Consider the following 21,787-nt stretch of genomic DNA (forward strand, 5'->3'; position numbering starts at 1 on the left):
GGAAGGGAGGAAGGGAGGAAGGGAGGAAGGGAGGAAGGGAGGAAGGAAGGAAGAGGTTTCTCTCCCCCTTTGCACCCATCCCATCTTCCACAGATTTCCTGCACCCTCATTCTCTGGAACAGGACTTTCCTACCTCCTTATTCTGTCTGGCACTTCTCAGCAAGCTCAAATACTGACATTTCCCCCCTTCCTTTACCTTTCCCCTCCCAAGAAAACTGCACCAGACCTGCACCCGTCCCACCCCAAGGCAGCTGTATTTCAGTGTATGCAAAGACACTTTGGTGTGTTTAATGACACAAAACACTTTTCTAAGCCCTCGACAAGACGTGCAGTTCACTTGCTCGTGAGTAGAAACCAGACGAAAGCTAGAACGCGAGCCCTGCTCGCCTTGCTGCTGGGTATGACCCACTGTATGTCACGGGGATGTGGTTTGGGACACCACTGTGATCTGAGGAAGGTGAAGTTCCCATCCAGAATTTGGCCTCGGCCGTGCAGGGTGTCGAGTGCCCTGAACTCCCTGGATTTTGAACAAGACAAAGGAAAGGATGAAGCATGGAGCGGAACTGGTCCCAGAGCATGTCAAGTGCAGGGATTTGGAGCTGATATCTGCTGAGCCAGTGAATCAGAGAGTGATTTGAAAACAAAGCAATACACAACCGATCAGGCGAGACAGCAAAATTCCTTGCAAATTGTTTGCAAAAACAAGGGGCCATCCACTGCAATTTTTCTGTCAGATTTGAAGGGAAATATCCATGTTGCACGTCCCTGCATAAGCAAGCAGAGGTTTCACAGGACTGTGTGAAACAGCCTGGAATGCTCCCCATGCTGTCAGGATAGGGGCCGTGCGGAGGCTCTGCTGCACAGCACGGTGCTCATGAAACCCCTGTGGCTGGTGAACGTGTTGCCTTTGGTTTGCAGACTTTTGGACATCAGCAACCCACAACGGCCACGAAAATCAGAGGCTGACCCTGGTTACACCCACCTCAGGCTCCTTTCAGCAGGGAGGGAAAGGGAGGGCAGCACCGGGCAGGGAAAGGGGTGGCTTCTCGCAGCCCTGGAGCAAGAGTAGTCGAGAGCATGAAGAAGGAGAGTGGTATGGACTGCTCAGGTCACAGTGTGACCATCAGCAATTGTCCCAGTCCCAGTGGCTGATCTAGGAGGGGACAAGGCTGTATAGGAACGGCACTTGCTCCAGGATGAGACAGCAGAGCTGGACCAAAGGATGCCAGTCCAGCCTATCTCTGCAGTGAGAAGCCCCTCCTTGGCCCCTGGCCTGGGGACCCCTTGGGCTGTCACTAGAGCCAACGCTTGATCCATGATTAGGACCTGAAAAGCCAGCAGGCTGGGAAATGAAGAGACCAGGAGTCCATGAGGGTGGTGCCCTCACAAAACACCAGGCAAGGCACGTTTCCAGACACCAGCATCGCCCGGGGCTAAACTCTCCTAAAGGATTGGACTGGGAAGGGATGTGAACAGCATCTCTCTGAACTCCATCAGGCAGAGACACCTGTGCATAAACAAAATGAGGGAAGACGAGGCAAAACCCAACCCTGTATCCCCCAGGAGACCCTAGGAAAGCCCCAAGTCCCCAGAGCAGAACACACACACACAGCTCCTGCAGTCCCCGCTCCCTCCCCGTGATCCTCTCAACATAGCACACAAGCAAGGCAAATCTGCTCCCAGGCAAGGAAGCAAATTTTAATGCTACCTCTGTCAATAATGCAACCAGATCCATAGTTCAAAAGGAGCTTGCTAATTAAAAGCTGGTGAGCTTTAAATAATTCATCTCCTTAACTTGGATTGATTGGAGAGTTTAATGGTTAAAGTCTTGAAACGATATTAAACAGCTTCCTCAAGGCCCAGGTAGCTGGTGACTTTTCCAAGTAAATCTTACCTCCTTTCAAACTTTAATGCTCACAAGTCACCGTGGATGAAGGGCTGGGAGTCAGAGGGAACACCTGACTACTGGTCTCCAAGAGATGATCCAGCGCCCCACACAGACACACGACAGGCAGGAGAGATGCAGCCCTGAGTTACAGCCCTGAGTTACAGCCCTGCCTACAGCTCAGTAAATCTGAGCTGCTGCTCCAGCTCTGTGCCCCCAGCCTTAAGCAGCAGGCAGACACATGGCCTCAGTGTCCCGGGCCAGGTCTCCATCCTCGTATCACTTTGATCCCTGGTGTGGAGGAGCTAAGCGAAACACGAAGCTCTGCCACTGTGCATGGTAGTCTCAGGTGTTTATCTTCAGGCAGGCTGAGGGATCATGAAACTCATCACACGTGAGCAAAGGGGATGACGATCCAATTCTCCAGCTGGAGCCACACATCTTCACTCTGCAGCGTGTTTCCAGCCACTGTCCGAGGCTGTGCTGCCTGGCAGAGCCTACTTTCCAAGGGCCAATGCAGCATCCAGAGCAGCTGGAGGCCTGGCCTGACAGGGAGAACATCCCACCCAGCCCAGGGACCCCTGCCCTGCGCTCCAGGCACCGCACAAGCCCTGGTGCTGCCCACGTCCACCCCCAGCCCGAGTGCTGCCAGAGCGACCAAAGGGAGGAGCGGTTCTGCAGCCAGAGGGATGGGCAGGTGTATTTGGCACACTGGGATGTGCCAAGAACAGAGAGCTCATCCCAAGTCCCCACCCTGCCCCAACACATCTTTGTCCCTTCCACCAGCCAGAGACCCCACAGCTCTTTGGCTGGCTCTTGGCTCCCCAGCCTGGACCAGCTCTCGGAGCTGAGGCACGTCCCAGCAGCCTGGAGCAGCAGCCGTGGGGCAGGAAAGGCGCGGGGCGGCATCACTCACCTATCCCGCTGTGAGGCCTTCCTATGTGCTGTAGGTTCAGTCCTTTGTTCATGTCTAAGAGCCCGTTCTTTGGCCAACTCCCCATGGCAAAGCTGTATGCCTGGAAGAGAGAAGCAGAGGGTCAGAGCAGTTGCACAGCCCACGCGCAGACCCGTTTTTGGGGAAGAACCTCGCCGCCAGCTGTGCTCGCCTAGGCCTGGCTGCTCCCGGGGCCAGCGTGGGTCTGCGTTCGCTGTGTTCAGTGTGGACGTGGGCATCGCAGTTCTGGAGTCACCTGCACAAAGCACCCTCACCCTGGTCTGTCCCACCTGATGCTCCTCAGAGAAGAGGTGACAAGAGCCTGTCCCCAAGCCTCGTACAGGTGACAACCCTCACGAGGTTTGCTGGGCACCATGCCAGATTGGCATCACCTGAGGCCACCTTTGCCATGCTGGAGCAAGCTGGGAGCTGCGAGTTCCTACCACTTGTTCCTGGGTTGCTCCAACATCATCCCCCCATTCCTGCTTCACCAAGGATGGGGTTGGCAGCACAAGTCAAGGGAATTTGAAAAGGAGTGCTAGTGACCAGGATGGCCTGGCCAGAAGCCCCCTTGCTGTCCAACAAGCACAGTTCTCCTAGCCTTCCCTCTCCTGTCCATCCAGTTGCCTCAGGGCTCTCCATCACTGGGAGAAACCCCACTGGGAGCCAGCACTGCCCGCCCCACAGCCTGGCTGGGGCTCCCAGCAAGAGCGAGGCAGCCGGCAACCCGAGCAGCACAAAAACCCACCAGACAACGCAAACGTGAAAGCAGCCAGGCCCCCGTGTCACACGCACGGCTGTAATTACAGCCTGACAGCCACGTATCTTCTTCATCTTGAGGAATTAAGCTCAGCGCCGCATTGTGAGCAGTAAGAAGGGCGCGTGGGCTTAGCGTCGCTCACGCCGGCGCTATCTCTGCTGCCGTGAGGGCCATTGTCCCCAGATGAGATCAGGTCAATCCAGCAGTCCCTATCTCCCTCCTGCAGCGGGGATCATCGCTAACCGCGGCCACGGCGCGGCAGGGCACTGCCGACACCCTCCGCAGGCTGCAAACGCTGGGGGAGATGCTCTCTGCAGTGGGAAATGGGCTGAACAGGGCGAGGGGAGCTTAGCGGTCCCCCTGCCACCCCACCACCCCCCGTCTGTCACCGGGACCTGCTGCTGGTCCCTCTGCCCCTGCTACCTGCTGCTCTGCCCAGCGTGGGCAGGGTTGGCCCCCACCACCGGCATCCCCCTGGGAGCAACGGGGCTTCGGGGAGTTAATTTATTACTGCCCTACGCAACCATTCATGCTGCTTTGTTACTCCTGCCTTAGCAAAACAGAGGGCTCCACAGATAATTAATAGACAGCATTGCTAATCCTGTTGGGAGATGATTAGCAATTAAAACTCCTAATTAAGTCTATGCATAATTCACTGAACTTACACTTTGTGTACACAACGGGGAGGTTTCCTTTGCCTTCAACAAACATGCTCTGGGATCTCTACGGCCATGGCTGGGACGCAGGCTGGCCAGTTGCGGGGCAGGGGGGAGCTGGGGTGCAGGATGGGACCCCCCCCCCCCCCACCTGCTGGGTTGCTCTGGGGGATGGTGGCAGCAGCTCTGCATGTGGCTCCCTCTCCTGGGCTCCGTCCCAAAGAGCAAGCCCAGGTGCACCACAGGAAGGTCCCCACGCTCAGCACCAGCTGATCCAGGCCTGGTGTCAATGGCAGCGGGGGGCAACCCTGGGGAAGCGGTGTCCCCGCACACTTTGAGGGAGAACGCGAAGGATGGAGAGGGAGCAGGGCTGTCCCCGCACCGGAGCAAGGCAGGCTCCGAGCTTCCACATCACAGGCTGCCTTCCCAGCCCAGACACATCCCTCGGATCCCAGCCAGGAGCAATGGAGGCAGCACAGGGGAGGCTGGCAGGATCCTGGGAAAGCCTCGGAGGCAGCTCTGGAAAGCTCCTGGCAGCTGGGCACCAGTGCCAACCCCGTCTGCCTCCCCTGGCCCCGCAGCAGCCGCAGCGGTCAGTGCGTGCCCTGGCTCCGGGATCAGCACTGGGCCCATCTCTACATCGCGTTTTGCTTTCCTAACCAAGGTCATTCAGAACAGCAGCAATACCTGAGCAAACTAGCTAAGCAGCCGGGGTGGAAGCTGGCCTGACCACTGAAGGTCAAGTGTGCACTTATGCATATTCAAAGCTGCCTGCTGGATCGATCGGGTTTTAATTGTTTTTCCTGGGGTTTTGGAAGGAAGTGCCAGGGGCATTGATCAGTCCCAGACGAGGCCGCTCGCACTTGGGGGCTGGCAGGGACCGTCACTTTGCTGCGTGCAGCGGGAAATGCAGGCAGAGGTGACGGCAGGGCAGGGGACAGGTCAGGCAGCCCACACGGGAGGAGGAGCCATCACTGGGCTGTATTGGAAAACAAAGTTTTTCAATTAAAATTGGCAATTCTGAGCCGCCTGCCGGCAGCAGCCACGCAATCAAGAGCGAGGAGCTTTGCTGTTTAATATTTAAAGACAACGTTTAATCTTTAAACAGGAAAGTTCTTCTTCTGACTGTTAAAGCGAGGCGAGAAGTGCTGGAGGCTCCCCGGTGCAGGGCTCCCCAGCCCGCCGGGGTGGCCGTGGCCCCCGGATCGCCACAGCTGCCAGGAAACCGGTGCCAACGCAGCCACCAGCAAACCGGTGCCATTGCAGCCATCAGCAAACCGGTGCCATCGCAGCCGCCGGCAAACCGGTGCCATCGCAGCCACCAGCAAACCGGTGCCATCGCAGTCACCAGCAAACCGGTGCCATCGCAGCCGCCGGCAAACCGGTGCCATTGCAGCCATCAGCAAACTGGTGCCATCGCAGCCACCAGCAAACCGGTGCCATCGCAGCCACCGGCAAACCGGTGCTATCGCAGCCACCGGCAAACCGGTGCTATCGCAGCCACCGGCAAACCGGTGCCATTGCAGCCATCAGCAAACCGGTACCATCGCAGCCACCAGCAAACTGGTGCCATGGCAGCCGCTCTTCTGCTGGCTGCTCCATCACTCCAGCCCCGCACGGCTACTGGCAGTGGCACAGATCCCTGCCCCCTCAGTGCTTATCCCTACAGCAAACCGTGACAAAGTCTGAGGTGCCCCTGGTTTGCTCGCAAGCTGATGGATTTAAAAAAATGCCATAAAAGCCTTTTTGCCAGGAATCATGTTGATTTGTCCCTCCCTCCGCTTCAGTCGCGGTGTTGCAGGGACCGGGTTGCTCCCTTCTAGGTCGGACACCAAAGCAGGGCCAGGACCCCTGGCATTTTATCTGCCTCTTAATTGATAAAAAACGCAGGCATCTTTTTAAAAAGCTATTTTAGAATGGTTTTGGTCAAAATTCTGATTTAGAAACAAACTCAATGCCTCTGATCTGCTAAAAAAAAAAAAAAAAACTCAAACGAAGTTTGCAGAATAATTTTGAAGCAGCTTGAACACAATTATTTCCATTCAAACCAGCTCTTAGAAAGGTCTCCCTTTTCTCCTGATTTTGTTTGTAATTCTATGAAGGCTACATTTACCTCCCTGCCAATGCTGCTCTGAAGTCAGATGATTATTAATTATATTTATTTACTTATACAATCCCATAGGCATACGCAGCAGTTCACAGACAAATACTGCCCTGGGTCCCTGATGCAGGGATCTCGAATCAAAGGTAAGCAGAGACTCCCGTGATAAATGTGAGCTAATGGCAGCAGATTGGGAACATACTGTGTTTCCATGCACAGAGCCAGCACCACAGATAATCCACACTCTTGTTAAAGGTGCCAGTATGGGGGGTTGGTCCTTAGGTAACCTGTACTTCACATAACCTGCAGAAAATGCAAAAAATAGAAGCGGGGAGCTACTAGGTGATAAGACAGTGTCCAGCAGCCTGGGGCAGGGAGATGCTGCGTGCGCAGAATTACAGCGTTCGGGGCTGGCTTTATGATAGAGCAAAGAGTCTGAGATCATTCTCCTGTTGCACCGGGTCACAAGTTTCCTGGTGGCCACGATGCATCTGTCTCAGTTTGTGAAGAGCCTTGAAACAAGAGCTCCATGGACCACTTTTAGGAGCGCTGGGGCTCAAAGATGGTCCTCTCGGCTGAGACAGGAGCATACGGAGGGCACACCAGCGAGGCTGGGCAGTGCCATGGTGCTGCGTGCAGGGCAAGAACGTGAGTAGCACCGAGTTTGCCCTATCTGCCCTTGCTGCAATCCCAGCGCAAACCAGCCCCTGTCTGGCAATGGGGCCGGAGAGCTGGCAGCGCCAACACAGCCAGGTCCTGGTGCTCTGCTCCCTGGAGCTCGTTTGGGCTACATACCGCGGTTTATCAGCAGCACAGCTGCAGAGAAGATGTTCCAGGGGGTCAGAAAATTCCCAGAACTAGAACTTGTCAAGCTGATGTATTGATCTAAGTGGACTGAATAATGCTTCATCATTTATTTATGGGGAAGTGCCCGGCACACTTCACAAAAAACGGTGTTTGGCAGTCACATTAAGGCAAGATTTAGCATCCCCCATCATGTAAACAGGGCACCTGCACAGAGGCCAGGACACTCACTTCCACAGGGAGCCCCACAAATCCCTCCCCCACGCACAGGGAGGGATGGGGCTGGTCCTCACCGAGCTGCTGGAGCTCTGCTAGGACAAGGTGACAACGACAACAGAGCCAGCCCCATCCTTCCCCAACATCCTGATGCTGTGACCTGCTCGGCTGGTCCCCAGCCCCTCTGCCCTCCACCAAAGCCGCTGGCGCTGCACCACAAGCAGGACTCAGCGCTCTGCAACAGCACACGCGTGTCCACAAACCACGGCACAGAGCCTCCTCCTGCCCTGCCCAGCCCGGCAATGCTGTCGTTTTTCATGTCCCATCATGAGGTTTTAAATGTTTCACCTGCTAATTGTAATTTTAATATTAATACGGACACTTTCAGGCAAGGAGAAAATACTTCCTTTTGGAAAAAATCCTTCCAGGAGCAAAGGGGCTCAGTGGTTCGAGAAGATGCTGAAGAGTGGGTACTAAGGAATTAAAACAAATGGTGTTTTTTTCCTGAAAGTTTTCGTTAAAAATTTAAAAAAACATGCCTGAGAAAAACATGTTTTAAAACAGATAGAAAGAGATCCAAGGGATCTCCCCACCTGCCCTTGGCTTTGGCAAGCGGCTGTTCTCCCCCAGGCTCAGGCTGGGCATGGGATCTGCCCATCGGACCAAACCCCCTGGCATTTCTGCAATGGAAAAATTCCTGCGACAGCAAAGGCATCTTTCTCCTCCTGTCATACCAGCTGTGCACCACGTCCACCCAAAATAAGTACTTCCCTCTAATGCTCCTCATTCTGTTGCTGCCATGATGGGGTGTCAATGTTTTGTATTGCTTTGTGTGATGGGAAGTAAAAAAACAAGAGGTCATGCCTACCAGCAATTTTAAACACAGCTTAAAATGTTTTCAGCCACACTGTAAGGTTTTGGGGCTGTGGGTGCCTTTGAGGCCAGCCCCACATGGCACCCAGGACACCGAGGACTCCAGCGTGGTCCCTTGACATCCTGCTTTAACTGCACATCACCTGAATCCCACTTCAAGGATGGTGTGTGGATGCTTCTTGCTGGGATTTCTCACCATGCAGACTTTCTGGCACAACACAAGGCAAATCTAATGACAAGCAAGGCTCGACCTCACCACCAAATCATTTAGCAGCAAGGCTGCTGGATCGGGGCTGAACGCAATTAAAGAAGAGGCAGGTAATGAAGAAGCGGCTTGCCAAGCCCTGGCTGGCAGCGTTGGAGCTGCAGGGAGGGATGGAGGAGGAAAGCTGGTCCAGCAGGACGGAGACACGGAGCCCGGGACGGCTCAGCACCAGCGGCGCTGCATCCTGCCACCCTGCAGGCTGGCGGGAGGCAGGAGCTAAACCCAGGTGTAACGTGTCCCTTTTAAGCAGTTTAGTCAGAAGTGCTGCCGCATTCACGGCTTTTCAAGTATTTTTAAATCACTTACAAAGGCAGGATTAAACGATCAGGAATTCCATTTAATAGGACAAATAAAGAAATAACAATCTACTCCATCAGCCCCGTGAAAGGCAGGTTTGATTTAAGAAAAAAAATTAAAAAATAAGTATAAAAGAGGAAGAGAGAAAAGGAAAGGAGTGGGGGAAAAAAAAGGGATAATGTGTGTTTACTCAAGCAAAGAAAAAAATATTTAAGTGATGTAGGGGAGAAGATTGCGGTAACTAGTGAAGAATAACATCGTCTGCTTTGCTGTCAAATCACACAAGAATTTCAGTAATAGATTCTCATTCTGACACTCAATTCAATTCGAAGGTGATCCTGCTTTATCCCAACACATCAAATATTAAACACTCGTATTAGCCAGGGTGCCGTCGCCTTTCCCGGCTTAGACGCGGCAGGAAGCTTTTCCCCCCTACTTTCTCTCACTTGCCATAATATTCTCAATGTTATCTAAACATGCCTTCATACACTGGGGTTCCTTATCAATCCCATTTGGGGAGGGACGGGGGGGGGTGTACTTAAAACGGTATTAGTTTGGGGGGCTTTTATTATTATTATTTCCAAAGCTTTTCAATTTTGTGTGGAAAAAGCTTAGAAAAAAAAAGGCGGAGGGAGGGGAGGCAGCGAGAGAGGGAGCGCAGGAGCGAGAGAAAGTCTAAGAAAGGGAAAAGCAGCCAGCAGCTCTTGTTTGACTGATGCCTTTCAACAAGGGCAGTCTAGCTTGTCAAAGCTCGGGCTTGAGATGAATTGGCATATCTATTCAGCCTGCCTCTGGATGTCATGCAATACAGTTTCATATTCCCAGATAAGGCATGATAAGCAATTGCTGCCCTGACACCAACTCCATCCATCCCTGCCTTTCTGTCCACGCATATTACAGATCTCTGCTGCGCCGCTAATAAGAAGCATTTAATTTCTACAAACGCAGTGCCAAGAGGGGCCTCCGGACTGACCAGACACAGCATTAACACTGTTCACTTTTAATTACCTTTTCTCGGTGCACTGAGCTCCCCAAACACTCCTGAGTGGCACCAAGTGCACAAAAACTTCAGCCTAATGTGGCACCCACCGAAACCTCGGTTTAAACAATCTGTGCTATTAATTAAGGGGTGGAGGTGACCAGAGTACAGCGTGTCTGTCCTCTGCCAAGCAAATCAGCAGCGCCACCAAGCAGGAGGTGGTTTGGCTGGGATTTGGACATGGGAGGATGCAGGAGAAGATGTGAGCGATGCCCTTTCCCTCTCTGGAGCACAAATCCCACAAGAGCTGCTGGGGGAAGAAAGGGGCTGACACATCGAATGTGGGGACACCACGAATGGGTCTGGCCCCACTCAGGTGGAAAGAAGTGCTGCCCTTGGAAATTCCTGCCATTGCCAGCACCCTGAAGTGGGAGGATGGGATCTGGATGCAATTCTGCCACATTACCAAAAAGGTGCTGAGACCCTGCCTGGTGCTCTGCCCTCTTCATGCAATACCATGTGGAGGTTCTTCAGAGAACAAAGCCACCTTCTCACATGTCCTGGACGAGCAGGGAGCCCTCGGCACATAAGCCACCTTTCCCAGCCCCAGCTGGCTTTGCCGAGCTGCCTTTGGCAAGCCCAGCCGGTGTCCAACTCAGCCCATCTGTAAAGCTGGTTGTTAAAACACTCACAAGCAGTAAATTAAACACACAAAAATGTGAATGGTCTGGTTTTGGAAAGGTAAGATGTGGAGGATGCAGCATAACTGTATGTGCTTTCTCCTTATTAAAAAATGCAGCCCATGCCATCAGAGCTCTGTCCACAGGAGCACTGCAAAAGGGAAACTGAGGCACGCAGTGATCTCACGCCTGGCCCTTCTTACCACCCAGACACGTCTGAGCAGCCCCAGCCTGTCCACGTCCCGGCAATAACTCCACCCAGCCACAGCCGTGCAAATGGGCTGTCAAAACTTCTCTTAACTTCAGGAGGGGCAGGATGGATCCTGCAGCCACCAAGAGACCTTCTCCGGGGTGCATTTGGACACTGTGACCCCGCTGGGTAGTGGGGAGGTGGCCCGGCCACTGGGGAGAGTTCACATGAGCCCTGGCTTAGGCTGCAATAGGAACACGCCAGTGTGTCTGGCTCTGGAGTGTCAAAGTGCCAAGCGGTTTAGGCTTCACATTTCCCTGTGTTTGAACAAGAACAGTCTCTGCCTTGCTCCCAGGCTAGGGATTATCCTGGATAAAATGTTCTCGACTGCTGTGTGCTCTGCGGCTGGCGGTACACTGGGTTAATGCTGTGGAGACCTGGGTCCAAGCCCTGGGTTTGGTCACAAGCAGAACAAAGCTACAGGTCTGGGCCCCTGGAGGGCTGGGAAATAGAGCTGGAGCGTGCACAGGGCAGTGCTGGCCCGGGAGAGGGGACAAGCAGAGCCATAAACTGCACAAAGCAGCTCTAGGATGGGGGCTGCTGGCAGGACTGGGGGTCTGGGTTTGGGGTCAGGCAGACGAGCAGAGCACTGCAGGGGTGGGAGCAAAGACAAGAGGCTGGAAGACACATGCCCAGTGCCTTTCCCAGTCTGGGACAAGTGGCCCTGCCCTCGCCTCAGCTGCAGGTCACATCTGTTTGAACAGGGCTGCCTTCTTATGGTGCCCTGGCATTTTTGGCTGCATCGCGGGGCAACCAAGACCCAGGCTGGGTTATGGTGATGTCTGCAATCACCTCCCAACACAAGCTGCTCCTGATTAGCGCCTCAAAGGCAGAGACACATGGTGACATGGCAGACAGCTACCAGGGAGTACCTACATGTGGCTGACTTACCCCTCCAGCCCTGGGAAGGATGGGCTTATGTCCTGTGGTGCTGTCCCCCAGGGACAGGCCCTGCGGGGCCAACTGAAGCAGGATTTCCCCAGCACAGCACCATGGCCGGCAGAGCGGGACAGTTGGGTGTGACACCAAGGAAAACCCACAATCATAATTCACGGATGATTCACTGCAACCATGGTTGCCTCGCCACACAGACAAGAATGGACCAGTTCAATTTTGGCTGCTCCTGTGGAAACTGGAGGTTCAGGGGGAAGAGGAAGATGCCTCTAACCATGCTGGAAAACAGGCAAATGTTGGCACCACCCCAAAATCAGACCTACCATGGATACATGAGGACAGAAAACAGCACGATGGCCCCAGCAGATGTGCTGCAGAGCTGAGTCACTGAGGTTGCAGCGAGGTGGGCGCATCTCCCCCTCCTTGGGTTTAGCTGGAGATTAACAGCCACCAAAGAGAGCTGTGGCTTTGCTGTGTTACACCACAAACGGGTAACGGTATCCACTGATCACCACCTTCTTCTCTTTCCAGGGCCACGAACAACGGCTGCGATGCTCAGATGCGTCCCACAGTGCCCCAAACACGCACCCCTTTAATCTAACCCCATGCCTTTCCCAAGCCAAAACCAGCGCTGGGCTCACTGTCAAAACCTTCAAGCCCTTCCGAAGGGGGTATTTTCCCCCCTCGCTTTCTATTTTTACACATGCACACGTTTGCCTCTCCCTCGCTCGCTGTTTAATTTCCGTGTGAGAGGGAAGCAGGTGCCCGTGCTCCCGTGAGCTCTCCCTTCTCTAGGTTTTTTTTCCCTTCTTGGATCCTGCCCCATTAGTTTAGTGCCCAGCCATCTGCGACGTCTCCTGTAATGCTGTCCCCCTTGTGTACCAGGGAGCTTTTCCATTAGCGCCTTTAATATTCTGACACCTTAGCACAGGCTGCTATTACATTCAAACACTGATCGCCCTGTGAAATTACATCGCAGGGCTTGCTAAAATGGAATTGTGTATAATCAGGCTCCTCCATGCACTGTCAGTCCCATCACAAATACAACGTAAAGCAGGCTTATGGATGGGCTTAGCAGCTGCTACAAGTGTATTTTTTTTTAATAGATGAAGTATCCCTTATTTAAAGCATTTCCTTAAGTAAAAAAAAAAAGCCAACACTGAAAGACAAATCAACAGCTGCTACACTATGTTAACCATACCGCCGGTTTCTTAAAAACATGTTATTTACTAAGGTAGCTATCTGTTTATCTATAACTATATCAAACAGAGAAAGAGGATGAGATAAAGATAGTTAAACAGACAGCCGAGGAGATATCTGCCACTGGGAAATAATAGCTAAATAAAAAGTACCATTATTTACTCCAGAGAGGGGAGGAGGGAGAGCCGGCGCTTTGCTCCCCGCGCCCCAGCTCCAGCCCACCGATAAATCTGTGGGAAAAACAGCTCAGGACCAAAGTACCGCATCTCTGCATGGAGGCTGCGAGGTGGGGAAAGCGAGAGAGGCCAGGGGAGCCACGCTAGGAGCGGCTAAAATTAAGGCAAAATTGGCTGTAGCAGAGGGTCAGGGTGTGTTCCGCAGGGGAGGATTGTTTCTGCGTGGCTGGCACACACAGGACCAACTCCCTGGCTGGTTTGTTTTAATGCCAGCTAAGGAAGTGATGGATTAGGACAACGGTATTTCAGGGGGATGCAGGAAGCAGCAGGGACACAGAGGATGTGGCAGAGAAACGAGCTCCCGAGCTTCTGGGCTCGGAGTTCAAAACGCTGCCTCTTACCATGCCCTAAAGGTTATTCTGTCTGTCTGCTGTGAAATGCGACGGCACATCGCCTGAAGGGAGATTTCCAGAGGCGCTGTGACCCTTCCGCTATCTCCTCCGAGAAGCCTCTGCAGGAATGATGAGATTGTAGCTCATTTCCACACACCTTGAAAGAGCTGGGTGGATCAAACGTGCTGGAAGCAGCAGCAGCAAATCCCCGGGACTCATCCTGCACTCCTGTCAGGGAGCGTGCTCTCGCTGTAGCTGGCTGGAAAACCACATCCACCCCACCAAAAACATCAATGCTCTGACATTGCCTTTCATCCTAAACCAGGATGGAACAGCCAAAATATTGTCTTGTTTCACTGTGTGGGAGCAGTTCTGCTTGGGAAGCACAAAGTAAAACCCAGCGACAGGGCTGCTGCCCTTTGGAAAGGAGCAATCTATTCCTGTGTGAAACACTGATGTGACATTTTGACTCCAGTTTTTCCAGTGCAAAACAAAGCCATTTGTCCAGAGCAGACACACCGTTCCTTTGCACCACACACGGCAGGTCTCAGCACACGGTGCTCTGGACGTTTTTGGAATGGGTAAGTTTGGTGACAGTTTGGCTGCTGTGTACAAACATACCAGAAAGGGGAAGGATGGGACCATGGAGGGCAGAGACCCACGGACAGGTTATAAAGAGAAAAGTGTAGGGAAGGTGCTGTACGACCACATGCCTGTTCACATTGCAAGTGCAAGACAAGGCAATTGGACCCTCTGGTTTTCACTGCCTGGCATTGTCAAGGTTAGGAGCTTGCAAGGCGGCAGCAAGGGAGGGGTGCTGGGCAACCAGCAGCTTCACATCTTGGTTTCACAATCTGTTCCTAAAACCCAGGTCCTGAGGGATGGGAAAGAAATCGAAAGAATGATCCTCCAGGACCGTCTCAACACTTCTATGCACTTGCCTGCATGTCTTACCAGATAGATCTCTGCTCACATCATACAACTTCTTCCACACTCTCATGTCCACCGTGCCTTCCCAGGACAGCCACATAACCTTCTCCAAAACTCACCTCCGGCACGTTGCAGAGAAACTGGCCCATATAGGACAGACCAGAGGTGCATGGATACATATGCCCCACTCTCTCTTACCTCCTCCTCCCAGACAGCAGATTCTCAGGAGAAAAACTCAGTATTTCATATTTGGCACAGCACCAACCCAGTGGAGCTGTGAGGGCCTCTGAGTGTTACTGCTCTGCAAGAATCAAATAAAACGGTTTCTCAGCGCTCCCAGAAGATGCAAAGCCGCTCAGTGGAGAGGCAGCTGGAAGAGCAAGAGAAAGGCAAGAGAATACAATGTACGAGGCATCAGGGAAAAGATCAATAAAGATTAGGAGGGCAGCAGCCATGTCCCTTGCCCGCATCGGAGGCTCTCATGGCTGCAGTGAGGGAACACCGAGGAAAGTTAACAAGGAGCTGCTGCGCCGGTGCCTGGGGATGATACCTGTCTAATCAAAGGGAGAGTTTACACTGGATCATCTAAGCAGCAGATCTGCCTCATGATTGTTGACTCAGGTCAGGGTTAAGACTGAGGAGGTTAAAGCTCTAAGAGCTCTGATGGATGCAAACACCAGGCAAGCAGGCGATGCACGTGTGCCAGCCAGCGCAGCGTGCCAGGGAGCAGGCAGCTAAACTCAGGCTCCCTAATTTCAATGGAAGAGCAAACAGAAGGAGATGGTCCGAGGGGCCAGGCAGCACGTCATGAAAGAATTGATTTGGAGAGAGGTCAGGAAAGCAGAGAATAAGGGGACCTGAGAGGAGGACATGGGAAGGTCCTGAGGAGAGGTCATTAAAGAAGGTGTGAGGGCACAAACTGCAGCAGCTATGGCCAGGCAGGAGCTGGGTGCAGAACTGGCTACCTGGAATGGGAAGAGGGGACCAGCACTGTGTTACGGTCACAGGAGATCATGACATGGATGACAGAAAATTAAGGACCTCAACTCATGTCTCCCAGGGCAGTGAAAGGTACCTCCACGGCTCTTTGGTGCCACCAGGCTTACTGACCACCAGCCAGGCTGGGTCCTGCAAGGACACAGGCAGCGACCACCCTCTCAGCCAGGATCTCCTTATCGGGCAAGCTGGGACACTCTGGCTATCGCTTTTAGCTGTGCCTGCAGTTCTGCCTGTAGCAAGGCGCTGGGGAGGGCTGTGACACCCGGCTAGACAGGTGCCTTTGGGCCCCACTCCCTGTAGAAGGAGCCATCACTGTCCCAGCTCTGGCTACAGCTGATGGAAACAAGAAAAGCAAGTGAGAAGAAAAGTCCCCCTGTGGGGAGCTGGTCTGCAGCACAGGGCTGAGATGTGACAAGGAGCTTCATGGGCTGCGTAGAAAGTGCTTGGCCCTGGACTGCCTGGCTTTTCTGGCCACAGAGCTGCACCAGGCAGCCCCGCTGCCACCTCCTGCCAACGCGCCAGCACAGAGCGAGCGGCTGGTGTGGAGCAACGCGTCCCAATGAGCTCTCCATTCATCTAATTAGATCTCCATGGGGAGGACTGAAGCTGGAGAAACAACAGGACCGCCTCGTTGACCAGACACTCAACCTTTCCTGCCTGCAGCATTTTATTTTTCAGATTTTTAACTTGCAGTACCTTTTTTTGTCTGGCTGAGCAACACCTGCCCTGCTTTGAGTCCCACCGCAGCTCCTCACCGCCAAAGAACAATTATGTCTGCGCACAAACAGGCGTTCAGCAACCGCGCACCGCATCCGAGCTCTCTGCTCCTGTGCTGGGGAACAGCTGCTGGGGTTGCAAATCAGAGGCATAAGGAGAGAGACAAGGAGCACCAGGACGCAGAGCTGATCGGGAGGACATGGCAGAGCGCACCAGGTCCCTCTCACTCCCCCGCCGAGTGACAGCGAGCTGAGCGAGCGTGCCTGCCCTCCCCGCTGCCACCCCAGAGAGCTGGGAAACCGGCTTCAAACCCGCCCGCTCCTTGTAATGGGAGTCAGTCAGCGTGTGTGTTACGCTTGAGTTGATGGCTGGTGTTAAATTCAATGCCTTGAGTATTGATTTCCTTGCACATCCCGGACTTTGTTAAAGGGTTAGCCGTGAACCGAGATCAAAGGGAGGTTAACTCGTTTCTCATAAGTGGTAAAGCAGACCTCTAGCAAAATCGGGCGCCGGGCTTCCTCCACAGAGGATGCTCCGTGCATGTTGTTAGCTACCCCAGTCGCCTTGAAAGCCAGATAAAGCCACAAAGCTTCCTCAAAGCAGGGAGATAAAATGATCCCAACAACTTCCCATGGACCCCCAAGCTATTACGAGTGCACAGTGGGGACGGGCAGTGTGGGCCAGTGTGCTGCTCCTCCTGGACCCGTCCTGCACCACGGGGAGCTGCTCCCTCGCTCGGCCATGGGAAAAGGGGGGAAAGGAAGTCTTTGCCAGCTGCACCCCAAAGAGGCTGCCCCAAGGGGCTAGAGAGAGGAGAAAAGCCCTCCCCAGGAAGACCAGGGGAGGGAGAGGAGGATGGCACAGGGCCCTGAAGCACCGTCCAGCAGGGACATGGCATCTCCTCACCATGGCCAGGTGGAGAGGACACCTTCACTTGAGCCAACACCGCCACATCAACCTGCATGGCACCCGCTTGCTCTGGTTTACTTCACTCTCTTCTTGGCCTTCCCTGCCCCACAGAAGGTAATTTTGGCACCAAGATCAGCCGGTTTTGCCAAGGCAGTAAGAGTTAAGTGCAGAAATAACATGACACTAACAGTGTTTTAGCTTTATCTTTGTAATTTTTAAGGGATGGAGGCAGGGAAAGAGGTGTAGGAGACAACGTGGAATTGTTATCACTAGTATTAATGAATGCCCAGAGGCACCGAGCAAGAAACATCCATTTCAGATGAACATCTGTCAACAATAAGAGGTAAAATTTCAAAAGTAGCTAAGGTACTTCAGAGCCTGGATTGCACCAACTTCCCAAGAGGCTTGAGCACTCAAGTCATTTCTAACAACAGCACCCTTGGCCCCTAAGTCTTGTCACCAGCGCTATTTCTAAACCCCTCTCCTCTACACCGGGAATTCCTGACAGCACAGTCCGGCTTTCCATCAGCCACGTTGTCCTTCACCCAGATTCAGTTGGTTTCAATGGCACTGTGCCTTCTGCTTTGGGCTGACACCATGATCAGTCCCTACCTCTCAGGAGCCACACAGCTTCAGCTGCAGAAAATGCAGCACGCTCTGCCCTCCCACCACTAAAAAACCCAACCCAAAGCAACCCAGCAATGCTGATGGTGTAATTCCCCCCATCCCACAGCATCTGTAGGGAATAAAGTCCCACCACAGCCCATCCTGGGGGCAAAACCCTCAGTGGGAGCTTTATTCCTGAGCACCTACAGTCACATCTGACTATGCGGTACCCCCTAGGGTGCTAAACAGGGTCCCCCCCACCCCTTCTCCCCTCTCCCAAACTCCTGCCACCCAGCATTCCCCCAGCTGCCAATTTGTTTTTAAGTGAAAGGTTTATACCAAAGTGCTTGGGGAATATCTGCTCAGTGCCCAGCATACCAAGTGCTGAAGATTTCACTTAAACTCTCAGCATCTGTGTATCTCAACTAAATTAAGCTATTTGCTATAAAAGAGCACAATGACAGTAATGGAATAATAACAGCATTAATAAAACACAACAATCCTCAAATGAGAAAGCGGACGCATCAGCTAGCTTCAACCAAGAGAAGAAGGCTATTTTAAAATCACACACAAAAACCATCTGGGGGTGGAGAAAACCAACAAAAGCTCTGAAACTCAGAGGTCAGACTGAAATTATGTTTTTAACCTCGAAAGAAAGATGCTCGCCAGAGCCTTCCCAGCCAGAGCGCTCCCACACCAGCTGCAAATGAATTTCTACAGCTCCCAGCAAAACAAGAGTTTGTAAAGGGAATGCCGGCTCCACAGAAGGGGGGTGGGAGCACTTCTAGGAGGGAGGACATGGAATGGAAATGCTGACACAGAATGAGCCCTCAGCCAGGTTTGTAACCCAGCTCCGGGGACAGATGTGCAGAAGTGGGTGGCGATGCCATGCCGAACGCGTGAACACCAAGTGAATAACACAGGGCCAGATGCTGGCGCGTCATTATGCAAACATCCAGATGTCTACAGCTCACCACGCTGCCATTCCCCTCTTGGCTGGAAAAGTTGCCTTCGTTCCATCCACAAATTCTTCCTTCTTCCTTTGTTTTGGATGAGGTTGAGATTAAACACAGCAGCTTCAGTTTCAAAGTCACCTACACACCGTTCCACAGAGATAAAATAACCCTGGAGGTCTGCAGTAGGGTTGGGGACAGGTGTACCCAAGTCCTAATCACAGTTCTGGGAGGCCACATCCCCTTGCTGATCCTCTTTACAGGAGGAGCCTTAGCACCTGATGACCATCAGAGCAATCAATGCACATTAAGCACATCATGCTGTATCTCTGAGGTCTTGCCACAGCCCCATCCCACCCAAGACAACACTCCAAACTATTACTTGCTTTGGGGGGACATGGGAGGGTGGGTGGCAGTTTCCCTGGAAGGGGAAGAGATGGACAAAAAGGAGTTCTCTCTGTCCACCACCAGCTTCTTCACCACCACAAGGGGAAAGACCAGGAGGAGGTTTATGCCAGCAGCAGCTGGGGACTTTGTGCTTCCCTTGCTGGCACATTTTGGTAGCTCAAGCCTTGCCCCAGGCAGAGACAGCAGAGTCCCTCTCCTGGCCGGGCTTGGTTCAGCTGTCAGCCTCTGCAGAGGGTACACGAGCGCTGCTCCTCTCCTGCCCCAGCTGCCCAGAGCCCACGTGTGGATCCTCCACAGGATAACCTGGCAGACACAGATGTCCCCTCTTCTCACTGACATGGAAGGGAACATGACCCGGGTCACAGTGCAGGCAAGCTCATTGCTGCTGCCCTGCCTGCTGGGGCACGGCCAAACACAGGCAGTGGAGCGAGTCCTGATTCCAAAAATCAGGTGGGAGCAGCTGGCTAGTGTTCCCACAGCACAACAGGAACATCTTGGGTCCACCTGCCTTTTAAAAGGAGGCCAAGAGGGGCTGGCAGGTCAGTAGTATAGTGTCCATAGTGCCCAGGCGCATGTTGTGCAAGATGGCTGGAAGCCTCCTGGGTACCGGTCCATAACACAAGTCCTCCTGCTCGTCCCCCGAGCAGACAGTTTCAGCTTGGCTGAGCTGTCTCCTCCAGATGATCCACACGGCAGCACCCCCCATTTACACCTTTCTGAATTCCTACGGATAAAAAGTCAAAGCAGCAGTTGGCTCAGACTTAAACACGCTGCAAGTTTCTTTGTTTTTGTTACAATTTACAATTCTGATGCCTTTTTTTCTTTTTTCTAGCCATTTCTGCTCTGTCTCCCAGAGGTGCTGCTGTGATTGAATGAAACACGACCCCAGGCTCCAATAAGTGTATTTCAATTACATCTGTCACCGTGTAACAATGTAATGATATATCATGTGATATTAAATCCATGGTAATCATATCAGCGATTTTTTTAATAGTGCACTAATCACATTATTACATCTCAATAATTAACAACAGAAGGCCTAAAAACCTGGAAACAAAGCATAAAGCTCTGAGGGTCCCCAGCTTCTGCCCAGGAGAGGCCCAGAGGAGAGCAGGATAGTGAGGTGCTGCCAGGGCACAACAAGTAACAAGGGCATGGAGGTTTTGAACAAGCAGTGTTGTGCAGAACAGCTGGGTAAGAACAGGTTCTTTCCCAGTCCCAGCCTAAAGGAGGAGTATTTTGGAGCTGGGAATAGACACTTGCTACATCCCATCTTGCCCAGCACTGTTCCCTTCTCCTCTGCTGCTCCTGCACTGCCACCTTTCCTACAGAAAACCAACCCCTCTGCTCTGGAAAGCCCCAGAAAAGCCCCACTGCAGAGGGAAGGATGGTGTCTGGAGAAGAAAGGACCAAACCTAACAACACATCCTTAGCAGGCTGCTGGAAGAATGACATTCTTTTGCTTCTCCCCTTGCAGCAGCTAGAGATGGAGCTAAGGGAGCAACCCACCTCATGGAGACGCTGTGAGGCTTGAAGTCACTCTGATTTTTGCAGCAAAACCAATCTGTCAGGTTAAAACTGAAAACCAGTGGGAATCCTTTGGAGGGACAAGAGTCCTCTGGGCTGCTGCCTCTGCTCCACGCTCTCACCCGTATGCCTGGAGCAAACTGGGGATGGACTCCAACGCACTGACATATACACCTACCTATGTGGAAGGGAGTCTCTTTTGTGCAAGCAGGCTGCTCTCCCCAGCTCCCAGCTGTATTTGATTCCTCACGGGATGAGGACGAAGCCGGCGCAGGGGCCAGGAGCTGTGGGCAGCAGCGGCTGGTGCAGAGTGCTGGGGCGTGGGGAGTCCTGTGCCGCTGCGTCCCCGGCTGTGACAGAGCTTTCTTTCTTCAGCCTGGTCAATCTAGCAGTTTCCACATCACAAGCTGATCTGAAGAGAGCCTCATTACCTTGCCTTAAAGTTCCAGCCAAGCACTTAGCTCTTAAAGACAGGATTTAAGAAATATTTGACTGATCATTTCTCTCTTCATTTAGTTTGGCTGCTCTGAACCAGTTCAACCTGTGAAGTTGAAATAGTGAGAACGGGAGGAGATGTGTGTGCGGGCAGTCACACCGCAGTCCGCACACACCGTCCCAGCTCCCCCAACAGCTCTTTGCAATGGGCCAGATCCTGGCTCAGTCTGGTCCACACAGCCTCTCCTGTGCCAGGAGTGCCCATGGGCATTTCCCACCACCAAAGGGGAGCCACCTCCTCCCTCCCGCAGCGGGACAGGCATTCGGGGCGATCAATAACTCCCTGGCATCAAGACAGCACCTTTATGTATGCTTGAAAGTGCTAAGTGCAGCATCCCAGACCTGGGAGCAAGGGATGGAGAGAGAGATGAGCCTGCCAGGATTGATGGCACCATCACCCTCGTATCTTCAACCAACCTGGACAGGGTAACAAAGATGATTAAGGGAGTGGAGCATCTCCCTTATGAGGAAAGGCTGAGGGAGCTGGGTCTCTTTAGTTTGGAGAAGAGGAGACTGAGGGGTGACCTTACTAATGTTTACAGATATATAAAGGGTGAGTGCCACGAGGATGGAGCCAGGCTCTTCTCGGTGGCAAACAATGATAGGACAAGGGGTAATGGGATCAAGCTGGAACACAAGAGGTTCCACTTAAATTTGAGAAGGAACTTCTTCTCAGTAAGGGTGGTAGAGCCTGGCCCAGGCTGCCCAGGGGGTTGTGGAGTCTCCTTCTCTGCAGACATTCCAACCCGCCTGGACATGTTCCTGTGCGACCTCACCCAGGCGTTCCTGCTCCAGCAGGGGGATTGGACTAGATGATCTCTTGAGGTCCCTTCCAATCCCAAACATACTGTGATACTGTGACATTCCTGTGTCCTTCATCT

General features: G+C 52.9%; 1 protein-coding gene across 4 annotated transcripts in view; it reads right to left on the reverse strand.

Moving 5' to 3' along the window:
• Positions 1-21,787, reverse strand: part of ERI3 (ERI1 exoribonuclease family member 3) — a 134,788-nt gene that overhangs the window by 34,711 nt on the left and 78,290 nt on the right. For all 4 annotated transcript variants that reach the window (XM_080348587.1, XM_080348589.1, XM_080348590.1 and 1 more), the window contains one exon: positions 2,802-2,901. In XM_080348587.1, the coding sequence (XP_080204713.1) occupies positions 2,802-2,901 (100 nt within the window). The remainder of the gene's footprint in view (positions 1-2,801; positions 2,902-21,787) is intronic.

The sequence above is a fragment of the Nesoenas mayeri genome, assembly GCF_963082525.1.
Source record: "Nesoenas mayeri genome assembly, chromosome: 8".
NCBI lineage: Eukaryota > Metazoa > Chordata > Aves > Columbiformes > Columbidae > Nesoenas > Nesoenas mayeri.